The 13,137-nt window shown below is 37.4% G+C and overlaps 2 protein-coding genes across 3 annotated transcripts; both read left to right on the plus strand.

The window, feature by feature from the left end:
* The first annotated feature begins 1,508 nt into the window (after positions 1-1,508).
* On the plus strand, positions 1,509-6,355 carry LOC136205291 (ribosomal RNA small subunit methyltransferase, mitochondrial). 2 transcript variants are annotated; one of them, XM_065995820.1, is made up of 3 exons: positions 1,509-2,016; positions 2,109-2,733; positions 6,151-6,355. In XM_065995820.1, the coding sequence occupies exons 1-3, from the start codon at positions 1,594-1,596 to the stop codon at positions 6,267-6,269; spliced, it is 1,167 nt and encodes a 388-aa protein (XP_065851892.1). In that variant the 5' UTR covers positions 1,509-1,593; the 3' UTR covers positions 6,270-6,355. The 2 variants fall into 2 exon arrangements, with proteins under 2 accessions (XP_065851892.1, XP_065851893.1); XM_065995821.1 differs by lacking the exon at positions 6,151-6,355 and adding an exon at positions 5,047-5,575.
* Positions 6,356-11,566: 5,211 nt separating this feature from the next.
* Positions 11,567-12,731, plus strand: LOC136205235 (uncharacterized). The gene is made up of 2 exons (XM_065995742.1): positions 11,567-12,310; positions 12,393-12,731. Exons 1-2 carry the CDS (start codon positions 11,627-11,629, stop codon positions 12,468-12,470), a joined length of 762 nt encoding a protein of 253 aa, XP_065851814.1. The 5' UTR covers positions 11,567-11,626; the 3' UTR covers positions 12,471-12,731.
* Positions 12,732-13,137: the final 406 nt, after the last annotated feature.

The raw sequence follows: 13,137 nt of genomic DNA on the forward strand, positions 1-13,137 counted from the left end.
GGTTTTTTATATTCAAATCCGAAACCGAAATCGAAAACTGAAAAAATCTGTTTTTATAAACCTAAACCGAAACCGTCGGTTCGGTTAACCGAATTTTTCGGTTCAGTTTTTCGGTTTCCAGTTCGGTTACCGGTTTAATCGGGTTTTTTGCCCACCCCTAGTTCAAACAAGTCTTCTTTTATTGAAATTCTCGAAGTGGATTACTATTCCTCCAAATTTTATTATTCAATCTTTGTACTCGGATTTTCATTAATGAATTTGTTTTTTTTTAAACAATATTATACTTAGTTTCCTAAAAGAAAAAAAAAATAGATGAAGAAGTCATACGAGATGCGTATGTTGAGATGGATGTGTGGTCATACGAGAAAGGACCGGGTGCGTAATGAAATAATTAGGACAAAAGTAGGGGTCACATCTATTGAGAATAAAATGAGAAAAAACCGACTAAGGTGGTTTGGCCATGTGAGACGTAGAGCGCTTGATGCGCCGGTTAGGAGAACCGAAGAGTGGCAAAATGATGTAGTGGTGAGGGGTAGCTGAAGACCTAAGCAAACTTGGAGGAGAGTGATCGAGAGTGATATGAGTTTAGTGGGAATTGAGGAAAATATGGTAGTGGATAGGACGGAGTGGAGGGAGCGAATTTGTGTCGCTGACATGACTTGATTTCACGGTTTGTTGTAGATGAAGAAGTCATCAGGTAATTACACCCACCACTGAACTTTATCTATTTTAACATTGTGACTACTGAATTTCAATTTTTAACAGTATGACCACTGAACTTCACATTTTTAACACATGTTCCCACTTAGCTTTAACTAACTCCTCAAATGACAGTTAACGATTTCAAAATAAAAATATTCAAGAATTAAAGTTGTTCAGAACGACATTTATCATGAAACCACATTTTTTTATTTTCTAAAATCATATTTTTGGAGCTTTGTCTCTCTAAAAATTCAATATCTCTCATAACCAAACAACACCTAAATGACATCAAAACGAGAATTTTCAAGAATTAAAGTTCCTAGAATATTATTAACTCTTCGAACTTTTTATTTTGAGAACGGTCGTTTTGAAACGTTGAGTGACCACCTGTATTAAAAAAGTGTAAAGTTCAGTACCGTACTTTTTAGAATTGAAGTTAAATTGCCACAATGTTACAATGGTTAAAGTTCAGTGACCATAGTTGTAATTTAACCGAAGTCATCGTTGTCTTCTTGGAGCTTTCTCTCTCTAAAAATTCACCATCTCTCATAACCAAACAACACCTAAATGACCCCAAAACGAAAATTTTAAAAAATTAAAGTTCCTTAGAATATCATTAACTCTTCAAATTTTTTTATTTTGAGACCGTCAATGATCGTTTTGAGGCATTGAGTGGCCATCTGTATTAACAAGTGTAAAGTTCAGTGACCATACCGTTAAGAATTGAATTTCAGTAGCCACGATGTTACAATGGCTAAAGTTCAGTGACCATAGTTATAATTTACCCGAAGTCATCGTTGCACAATGGTGAAAGCTAAGCTTTTCTGCTCAACGTTTCGACTTAGCTTCAATCGACTGCTCTTGAATTGAAGTTGAAGAATCTGTGTATTTATGATGAATGCGCTATGGAAAAGAAAGCTGCTTACGAACCCTAAATCATTCCCTTCTTTCCTTATTCGATCCATTTTCCACCAATATTTTCTTCACCATTATCACACAAAATCTCCTCATCCTCGCGCTCGTAAAAACGAGGACAAAATCAGAATTGCAGAGAAAGATCCTGACAAAAATTTGTATCTAAACAAAAGCAAAGGCCAACATCTCCTCACAAATCCACGAATTCTCGATGCAATTGTTCGAAAATCAGCAATTAATCCCACTGATACAGTTCTTGAGATTGGACCAGGCACAGGTAATCTCACTCTCAGACTTCTTGAGGTTGCTAAAAAGGTTGTTGCTGTTGAAATTGATAAACGAATGGTAGAGATTCTAGATAAACGGGTATCAGAACATGGTTTTCGAGATAAACTAGATGTAAGTTAAATTGTACTCAACAACTGTTTGTCGAAATGCCTGAAAGAAGTTTATTTTTGAATTTGCGGGTTTTGTTTTGTTTGGCATTGCAGATTATATCTGAAGATGCATTGAAGACTAAGTTTCCCCAATTTGATCTTGTTGTGGCAAATATTCCGTATGGAATTTCATCTCCACTTGTGATTAAATTGGTTTATGGAGCAAATAGTTTCAGGAGTATCACACTTTTGCTTCAGAAAGAGTTTGCTCGGCGATTAGTGGCGAAACCTGGTGAATCTGAATACAATAGATTGGCTGTAAATGTGAAGTTAGTAGCAGAAGTAGAGTTCGTGATGGATGTAAGCAAGAGAGATTTTGTTCCATGTCCGAAAGTTGATTCTTCTGTGGTGATAATCCGACCCAAATCTGAAATCCCCAATGTGAATTTGGATGAATGGAGGGCTTTCACAAGGACATGTTTTGGGCAGAAAAATAAGACATTGGGTGCAATTTTTAAGCAGAAGAAGAAAGTGTTGGAGCTATTGAGATTATCTAAGATAAAAATGAGATCAGAAAGTGAACATTTGGTTAGTGATTGTGCCATGGAAGAAGATGATGATGAAGAAGATGAAGAAGAAAGCATGCCAATTCCAATTCCAAAGGGTTGCTGCTCAGAAGAAGAAGTGAATTTGGAGAAGGAAAGGATTATTGAAGTTTTGAAAGCTAATGATTATGAAGGTAAGAGACCTTTTAAATTGTGTCATGAGGAATTAGTGAAACTGCTCTGTTTGTTAAATCAAGCTGGAGTATACTTTCATGGTTCACCGGACTTCAAAGGGTAACATAAAAATCATCTAACTTTACGCTTTCTAATATTATAGTAATTAAACTTTAATCAAGCGCTTCAAAATGACGTTGATGACCTCAAAATATTACAAAAATCGATAATATTCTAAGGAACTTTAATTTTTCAAATTTTTTGCTTTAAGGTAATTTAGGTTCAGGTGTTGTTTGGTTACGAGAGAACGTGATTTTTAGAAAGAGAATGCACAAGAATTGTGATTTTGAAAAATAAAAAATGTAGTTTCATGGTAAATGTAGTTCTAATCAACTTCAATTTTTAAACATTTCTGTTTTGAGATTGTTAACAGTCATTTTGAGGCATTAGTTAAACTTTAGCGGTCATAAAGTTAGAAAATGTAGAGTTGGTTGATTTTTATATAATTTTTTGAAGTTTAGTGATAATACCGTGAGAATGAGTAAAGTTTAGTGGCAATCAGTGTAATCAAAGGCGGAGTGTAATAAGGGGCGGATTGAAACTATGACTAAGGGGGCTTTAGCCTTCGGCCAACCCAATGAGTAAAGTCCAGTGACAATCCGTGTAACCACGGGCAGAGTGTAATAGGAACGGACTAACATTATGGTTAGGAACGAACCGACATTATGGTTAAGGGGGCTTTATCCTCGGCTAGCCTAAAAATACATTTTAATATAGCGGTGGAAAGATTTTTGTCCTCGCTAAAATCCCGAGTTGATCCTCCAACTCAACTAGCAAATCCCTTTGAAATTTTCATCCTTACCCCAATTTTGATGTAATTATTGCTTGTTCTACATTTACAATGAGATAAACTTGGCAAGGATCTACAATGTAATTTGACAAAGAGTGAACTAGTGTCATTAATATTATTTGGTTGAAATATAATATTTGATTTCCGAGTAAAATACACTCACGGTGCTTGAACTTTACTCTTACTTTAATTATGGCTCATGAATTTCAAAATCGAACAATATAACTTCTAAACTTTGCACTTTACTAATGTAATGGACTATGAATTTTAAACTCGAATGTTATCGCTTCTGAACTTTCTACTTTACTAACATAAGAACTCTTTTTAACTTTGATCAAAATTATCTGATAGAGAATGCTCTAGCCATTAGTAGGAATGTTGTGGAAGGGGTGAGTCGTAGGGAATAAGCTGTTTGGCAAATGTTGGTTATTTGGAAGATGAGCTGGAGGGTAGTTTGGGTAATAGGTTGAGTATAAATAGGAATTAGTTGTTATGATTTAGTAGGATATATTTTTGGTTAATTTGTGTTTGACTGTCTTTGAGCAAAGGCTCTACATCTTTGGATCAGAGAGGGGATCTGTAGGTTGTTCCTCAGATCCATTTATCGTTTATTGTTTTCCATTTCCGTTGTATTGTTTCTTTTATCAATACGAATACACATTATCATAATGTGTATTTGTATTGATAAAAGAAACAATACAACGGAAATGGAAAAGAATATGATAATGTGTATTCGTATTGATAAAAGAAACAATACAACGGAAAATGGAAAACAGTAAACGATAAATAGATCTGAGGAATTGTTGGTCCCTTGTAAGGTTGCAAGTATAGTTTCGGGGGGGGGGGGGTTAGGAACTATTTAACCTTTTTGAAATTTAGGGCAGACTTCTTTTTCTTAAGAAAAAAGGTTTATGACAGCTACGCTGAGTAATCAGCAAGACACTGGCTTAGTCAACTGGTGACTAGGTCAGTTTCTTAGCTTGAGTCAGGAAATAGCACTTGGAGTCTATTCCTGAACTCAGATGTTTCTACCGCACAACTCAGCTTGATCTCTTTTACTTGGTCAGTTTAAGGTTATATTAAGCAAGCAATATGTATAAGGAGTTAAGGGTAAGAAATACTTCACTCAGCGGAGTTATCCAGGTTCGGCTTCTTCTAAGCCTACGTCCTGTCCCCGGAACACGTTCCGAGATTTCAAATCCACTACTGAGCTCTTTAAAGGTAGAGCCTCAAAAACCCTTTACAAATCAGAAGCTGAGTATAACAAGAGTACCTTCCTCTATACCTCTACTCACTTCTATTCTAATTCACTAAGTACTAAAACCGAGTACTCAGCTTCTCCTTTCTACTTCTAGAAATGATTAAGATTTGTCCTAAACAACAATTGCTAGAACACCTTAGTTGATTGAGGATCAATCACTCTAGACTTTTATACAGATATGTAAACTTGTAGTGTAAGAATTTGCTTTTCTTTTTGGTGCAGAACTTTTGTATACTTTTGGTCAGCGTAACGGCTTTGCTCAAAGTTCTGTATTGAATGAAGATTCTGAGGGCTCTATTTATAGAGAGCTGTGAGGCATTTGGTCATTTCGAATTTCGAAATAACCGTTGGAGGAAAACGGCTACATGTCGCTTTCACTCAATCTGTGCACAGTTCCCTCAGCCAATCAGATTCCAGCATCTTCTGTCTTCGGTCAGTGTGGCAATATGTTCCTCCAATTCTGGTAATGTCAAACAGACAGCTTCCTGCGTCTTCTGTTCTTTACCAAAAGAGAAAATACTTTGTCTGGAAGTTGCTTCGTGCTCAGCGGCTGTCTTGTACTCTTTGTCGAGACAGCTCAGCAGCTTCGTGCCGAAGTTGACTACGTGGATCTTCTGGATCCTTCTTCGCTCAGCTGCGTTTCATCACTCAACGACAGCGTTTTGAAATACGCGGGCTGAGTGGTCTTGGCCTTGTTTGACTTGGGCCTTGACTTCCATATAGGGCTTGGGCCTTATGATCTTTATGTCTTATAAACAATTATAAACTCAACATTGAACAAACACATTAGTAGAAATAAATCAAAGCATTTAAACTTAGTGTGTTGTAGAATATTTAATTGTACTTAAATAATTTTGTCAAATCAAAATCCTGTGGAAAGGTGTTTCAACAGGAACAATCTACATATGCCCTCTCTGATCCAAAGATGCTGAGCCTTTGCTCAAAGGCAGCCAAACACAAATTAACCAAAATATATCCTACTAAAACATAACAACTAATTCCTACTTATACTCAACCTATTACCCAAACTACCCTCCAGCTCATCTTTCCAAATAACCAACATTTGCCAAACAGCTCATTCCCTACGACTCACCCCTTCCACAACATTCCTAATGGCTAGACCGTTCTCTATCATTATCACTCTAATAATAGATTACCGTTTATTGTAAAGCTAATGAAAGTGATAATTTAAGAACTTTAGTTCTTTAACTTTTTGATTTTGATGTTATTTAGGTATTGTTTAGTCAATTATTTCATACATCCACTTCTAATAACTCGATTGCTTGTGTTCCCAACACCATCCCTCCTTGCACTCATTCCATGCAGTTTCGTCAATCCAATTTACAATCTCGTGGCAGATTTTCCGGACTTGTAGCGATTGTCAGCACAGACATCGAGGATCCCTCGTGCTCCTCGAAAGCCACCAAATATCCAAAATGGTGTAAAGCAACGTCCAATGAAATTTATGCTTTACTGAATAATAATACATGGACCTTGGTTCTCCGACCTCAAAATTGAAATACATATAGGTGGTTATTCCATACAAAACATAAGGCTAATGGAACTGTTGAAAAGTATAAAGCTCGATTAGTTGCTTGGGACTTTACACAACAATATGGGATTGATTACAAGGAAACTTTGAGTCTGAATGTCAAAACCATGATCATTCGAGCCATTTTTACTCTTACAACCGCAAATAATTGGTTCATCAACAAATTGGATGTCTCGAATACATTTCTTCATGGTAATTTGACTGAAACAATATGTATGCAACAACCGTAGGGTTTTCGCAACACTGATAAACGGACCATGGATGTCTTTTGTAAAAATATCTATACAATTTGAAACAAGCTCCTCTTGAATGATTCACTCGCTTGAAAGGCTTCTTGACAAATATAGGGTTTATCATGTCTGGAGTAGATACCTCTTTATGCATTAATCATGCACATCGATAAATTTTTATTATTATTATTTTGTGTTATGCGGAAACATTCTGCTTATTGGTTCCAATGCTACCATAATCAGTCAAACCATTCAAGCAATTGAGAAATAGTTTCCCGTTCGGAATATGGAACGTGCATCTTATTTTTTTGAGGATTGAAATTCACTACATCATTCATTGCATTCATCTCTCTAAGACCATATATGCTCGGGATATTCTCGAACATGCCAAAATGACCGATTATCAGCCTTACAATACTTCAATGGACACCACATCTAATATCTTTGGGGAGCAGGTACTAGATTGACCTCTGATCATGACTATCACAGTCTTCTTGGAACTCTTCAGTATTTGACTCTCACTCACCCTGACATAGTCTCTGCTGTAAATAAATTATGTCAATTCCTACCTTGCCCAACTAATGAGCATTGGAAAAGAGCCAAAAACATTCTTCGTTACAGTCATGGCACCATAGATATCAATATTTCTTTTTCTACGTCATCCATCACGATTATTCATTGTTACTCTGATAGTGACTAGGGTGGATGTCCTGACAACCAAAGGTCAACTAGAGCATTTTGTGTATATCTGGATAACAGCTTGGTCTCGTGTCATACATAGAAACAACCCACCATTGCTCGATCATCAAGTAAGAGTGAATATAAAGCAGTAGCTAATGCAACATCTGAACTTCTGCGGATTCGATATAACCTTCAGGATCTTCATTTTCTCATTCCTTGGTTCAACTTTCGTGTCATAATGTCGATGCAACCTATTTAACTGTTAATCATGTGTTTCATGCTCGTACAAAACATATTGAACTTGATTATCATTTTATTCGCAAACAAGTATCAAGTGGTTTTCTCACAGTTAGATTCATTTCAACCGAATACCAGGTTGCTGACATTGTTCGAAGTCGTTTAAAACTCTACTCTCGATTATCAGCTTAAGAGGGCTGTTATTATTTAGTCTATAATTCTCTTCTTAACTTCTCCCGGTAGGTTAGGTTTCTATTATATTTTTTATCTTTTTTTCATTTTCTTAAAATTCTTCCTTATTATATTCTTATGCTATATTGAGAATTAATCATTTGAACATACAAATTACAGTTTACGTTTATAATATTTATCAAGTAGGCAAGTACAAAGCAACATGATGGTGTTATATCCTTGATGTTCTTTTATTATATTAAACTCCTAATGGTAATAAAAAGTCAACTTTTAATTGCGTTATTAATTTTAAATTTTTCCATGTTTGATTTTATCTATTAAAAAAATTATTTTGAGTCGTGGCAAAATATAATTTCACATCTATATTATAGATATGAATACATGTTCATGGACCGCTAGCCCTCACATGTATAATTTCACATGTATATTATAGATATGAATACATGTTCATGTATATATTGTGAATACATGTTCATGAATACATGTTCATGGACCACTAGCCCTCACGATCCGCCTAAACCCACCTTTCACGGGTTGAATTGGACATGTATATTAATGTTTGCGTTGACATACTCAAATCCCTACATAAAATGCACTACATTTAGAATTTATCTTAAAAGCCCAAGTCCCGACTCGACCTGTCCTTGTATATATATTTTTGGCTTAATACATACGGAGCCCCATGTACTTGACATTTTTTTTCATTTTACCCCCTAAACTCAAGGGACAACCTATTGACCACCTAAACTCCCCAAAAGCCACCCAATTTACCCCCTCATCACATTTGACCGTGAAATTTTATGTCCCATAAATTACATGCGCTTGACTTTGATCCACGTGGCATTCTCGACTTAAAATACAATTGCCATGTCAGCAATGTTTCTGAAATGACGTTTTTGCCCTTCTTCCACTGAAAGAGTAGACGCTTCAGTTCTCCATTGGAGCTATTTTCATTATCGATCAGACATAATGGAAGCAAATGTCCATCGATTCCTCTCTTCATTTCACTTTCTTTCTCTATTCTTCTAAAGCTCCATTATTTCCGATCGCGAGTTAGGGTTTCTGGGCTAGAGCGCATACTGGTTTTGAACGCGGACTGGTTTTCATCGTGAACTGGTATTGATCGTGGACTGATGTCGTTTGTGAGTTAGGGTTTATTGGATTCAGATACGAAGCTTAAATCCTTCATACAGGTTAGTGTTGAACTTTACCTTATCATATTCCTATTACTTTGCTTGGATGATATTAGCTTTTATCAGTAGGTTTTTTTTGTGATATTTTTTGAACTCTGAGGGCAAATGATAAAGGGAGAAAAGAATATATGCATGTGGGTTCAGTTGTCAACTGATATGGCTACTTTTAGTTGCTTTTGCTGTGATGGGTACTTTTTTATCAATTGATTTGTCTGTTTATGTAAAAGAATCTTATAGTTTTGCTTTTTTTTTTTGTATTTGTCAGCTATCAAAATGGGGGATGTAAGTGTATTTTTACATCATGGTGGTAGGACAGTGCTAGGTGAGAGTGGTTTCAAATATGTGGGTGGTGTTGTTGAAGAATATAATCAGGTTGACATGGATAGGTTAGCAGTACTTGATCTGTTCTGGTTTGTGTGGGATTTAGGATACAAGAGATGTGGGTCTTTGTACTACAAAGATGGTAGGAGTGGTGAGTTAAAGATACTTGGTAATGATAGGGCCCTAATGGAAATGTTTACCTACAAGGGCAATACGGATATTACTGAAGTTTATGTGGACAAAACTGAAGATGCACAACCTTGTGGGACCCTAGATCCTAATGTGAAAGTGGAAGTAATAGCTGGGATGAGTAGTAACACTGTCCCTACACGCATGGAGCCTTTAAATGGGGTGGACGAAGAAGACATAAATGAGGAGGATGTGCAAACAGATATACAGAAAGGAGTTAATGTGCAACCAGATCTACAAAGAGAAGAAGCTGAAGAAGTGAATGAAGTACATGAAGGGGAAGAAGTGAATGAAGGAAAAGAAGTGAATGAAGGAGATGAAGTTGTAGGAGTTAATGTGTAACCAGATCTAGAAAGAGAAGAAGTTAAAGAAGTGAATGAAGTACAAGAAGGGGAAGAAGGGCAAGAAGTGAATGAGGGAGAAGAAGTTGCGGGAGTTAATGTGCAACCTGATCTACAAAGAGAAGGAGCGAATGAAGGGGAAGAAATTGAAGACAGTGGTGAATCTTCAGACGAAGAATATGCAGATGGGGAAGTGGAATCAGAGACTGAGTCAGAGCCTGATTCATATGTAGGCGAAGTTGATGTTGAGGCCGTCAACTATGAATCTGAAGGAAGTCAGTGTGCAGAAGAACTAATTGAAGTGAGGCAGAGTCGTGTAAGTCAACAGAGAGATAGATCCAATAGGAAAAGGCCAGCGCCACCTTTTGAAGTTCAACTTGGAGCTTTAGGCACAGATAAAGGGCTAGAAGCTGAAGTAGAACAACAACCTAGGGATGGACTACTCGGTGGTGATGAGGAGTACATTGGCTCCTCAGATGTAGACAGTTTTGCCTCTGACACTGAAGATGAAGATGGACCCCATAGGAGGAGATGCAAAAGAGTTCACTATGACCCAGATAGTGAAGTACCAATGTTTCAACTTGGCATGGTATTCAAAAGTGTACCAATTTAGAGAAGCTTTGCAGAAATATGCAGTGAATCGGGGTGCAAAACTGAAGAAGAAACCTAATGATTGGGATAGAGTTAGGGCTAGATGTCGTGGAGTAAGGTGTAAATGGCAGATTTTGGCTAGCTTGGATCGTAAAAGTAACAATTTCATTGTGAAGACTTACATACCTACACATCACTGCGAGAAGACTAACAGGAATAGATTATATGATTCTAAGTTCATTGCTCAACATTTCAAAGGGACAATATAGGACACACCAAACATAAGATTGTGGAGATTACAGGAAATTGTGAAGGAAAAGTTTGATCTTTATGTGGGCAAGACGATTCTGTGCAGGGCCAAGCATCTAGTTATGAAGAGGTTTATGGGTGATTACAATGAGGAATTTAGAAGGCTACATGATTACAAGGATGAAATCCTAAGGTCCAATCCTGGTTCAACCTGTGTCATCCACTATGACACCAAAGATTTACCTCATAAGCAGATTTTTAGAGGAATTTACATATGTTTCAAGGCAATAAAAGAGGGATTCAAAGCAGGTTGCAGAAAGCTCATAGGAATGGATGGTTGTTTTTTAAAGGGCGTATGTAAAGGGCAGCTCCTGTCTGCAATAGCAAAAGATGGAAATTCACAAATGTATCCAATAGCTTGGGCAGTGATAGACCATGAGACAAAATACACTTGGAAGTGGTTCTTGAAGCTGGTACAAGAAGACCTGGAACTTGGAGAGGGAGCAGGATTCTCCTTAGTCACATATATGCAAAAGGTATGTATATCACAAATGTCATGTTTTGTGTTTTTTGGTAAATTGTGATCCTCAATGTCATGTTTTGTATTAAAATGTTGAAATGTTTATTTAGCTTTTTGTGATTGTGGTCTTTAATGTTCTGTTTTGTGGTCTTTCTTATGGTCTTTAGTGATTATGGTCTTTAATGCCCTGTTTTTGTGGTCTTTAGTGATTGTGGTCTTTAATGACCTGAAAATGTGTTAACATGTTGATACAGGGCTTGATTCCAGCTATTCAAGAAGTCTTACCTGCTGTCTGTCATAGGATGTGTGCTAGACATGTTCTGGCTAATTGGGGAAAGCAATGGAGGGGGGTTGAGAGGAGACAATGTTTTTGGAAGGTGTGCAAGTCCACATTTGAGGCGCAGTTAAAGGATAATCTGCAGGAGTTGAACACTTTGGGTGGGAAAAAGATTGTTAGTGATTTGTTGAATTATGATTTAGAGAGATGGTGTAGGGTGTACTTTAGTATGGATAACAAGATCGATGTGGTGGACAACAACATGTCTGAAACGTTTAATGGATGGATTCTAGCTGCTAGGCACAAGACTATCATATCAATGCTTGAAGAGATTAGGATCAAGTGCATGCACATGCACATTGAGATGAGGGCGTTTTGTGAGAATAAATGGATTAGTGACATATCTCCTATGGCGTTAAAGTGTCTAACCCGCAATACATGTGCTTCTATGAGGTGTAGGATTGAGTGGAATGGGGATGCAGGTTTTGAAGTAGTAGAAGGGGAATACAGGCATGTAGTTGACTTGAGGAAAGAGACTTGTACATGCAGGGCTTGGGGTTTGAAGGGAATACCATGTGCTCATGTAGTTGCTGCCCTGCATAAACAAAATTTGGATCCTATTAATTTTGTTAGTCATTGGTATAGGAAGGAGAAATATGGTTTGACATATGGGCATTTCATTCAACCTGTGTTGAACATGAAAATGTGGCCAAGTAGCACAAATCCTCCAATTCATCCACCTGAGATCAGAAAAATGCCTGGGAGACCTAAAAAGAATAGGAGGAAGGATAGAGATGAAATCAAGAAAATTGGCAAACTAAGCAGGAGGGGAGCAACAATGACTTGTACAAACTGCAAGAACCAAGGGCACAACAGAAAGGGTTGTCCTGCATTAAAGAAAGCTGGTAGAGAGGTACATTTATTACAGCTTTAATAAATTGTCATGTTGTTTGATCTTTTTGCACATCTTTAATAATATTTTGGTGGAATGCAAGGTGTTGGCCCGAGTGGAACAAAGGATGTCGGAGCTGGGTGTAGTGGAACAAAAGATACCGGAGCTGGTTGTAGTATAACAAAAGAGGTTGGTGCTAGTGGCATGCAATCTGCTTATGGAAGTGTAATGCAGGGTTCTGGCCCTACTGGAACGCAATCTGCTTGTGAAAGTGGAATGCAGGGCTCAACCTCGTCAGTGATACGATCTACGCTATTTGATTCAGAAAGCTTGATAGTGTATGGAAGAAAGAGGCCCAGTAGTCCTGTTACTCCTGTTACACAGACTCATTACAAGAGGCCCAGATTTTCAGGGGTAGGTGTGTTCATATCTGAACGAACTGGGTGGACTTGTGCTCAGGTACGTTGTGTTTTTATTCGGTTTTTATAGTAAATGATTTGTACTGTGTGTGTGGAATTTAGTTTCTGATGTTTGATTGACATGTTTGTATGGTGTATATAGAATTTAGCTGGTGAAAGGACCGTTCTTTCAACTGGACCAAGCATATTGAAGAACTCATCTGAAGTTACAGGCAACCTTGAATTCCAACCTGATAAATTGAAATGGAAAGGAAAACAAGCCATGCCTGCCACACAATTACAGCAAGCAAAACTGGATAAGAGAACACAGCCAAAGGCAAGGGTATCAAGGGCTAGAAACTCAGCACAAACAAGTGCAGCTCAGTCTGTACCTAAAGCACCCACAAGTGCAGCTCAGCCTGTACCCCCTATACCAAAAAATACAGCTCC

The sequence above is a fragment of the Euphorbia lathyris genome, chromosome 9 (genome assembly GCF_963576675.1).
Source record: "Euphorbia lathyris chromosome 9, ddEupLath1.1, whole genome shotgun sequence".
In the NCBI taxonomy this organism is placed as follows: Eukaryota; Viridiplantae; Streptophyta; class Magnoliopsida; order Malpighiales; family Euphorbiaceae; genus Euphorbia; species Euphorbia lathyris.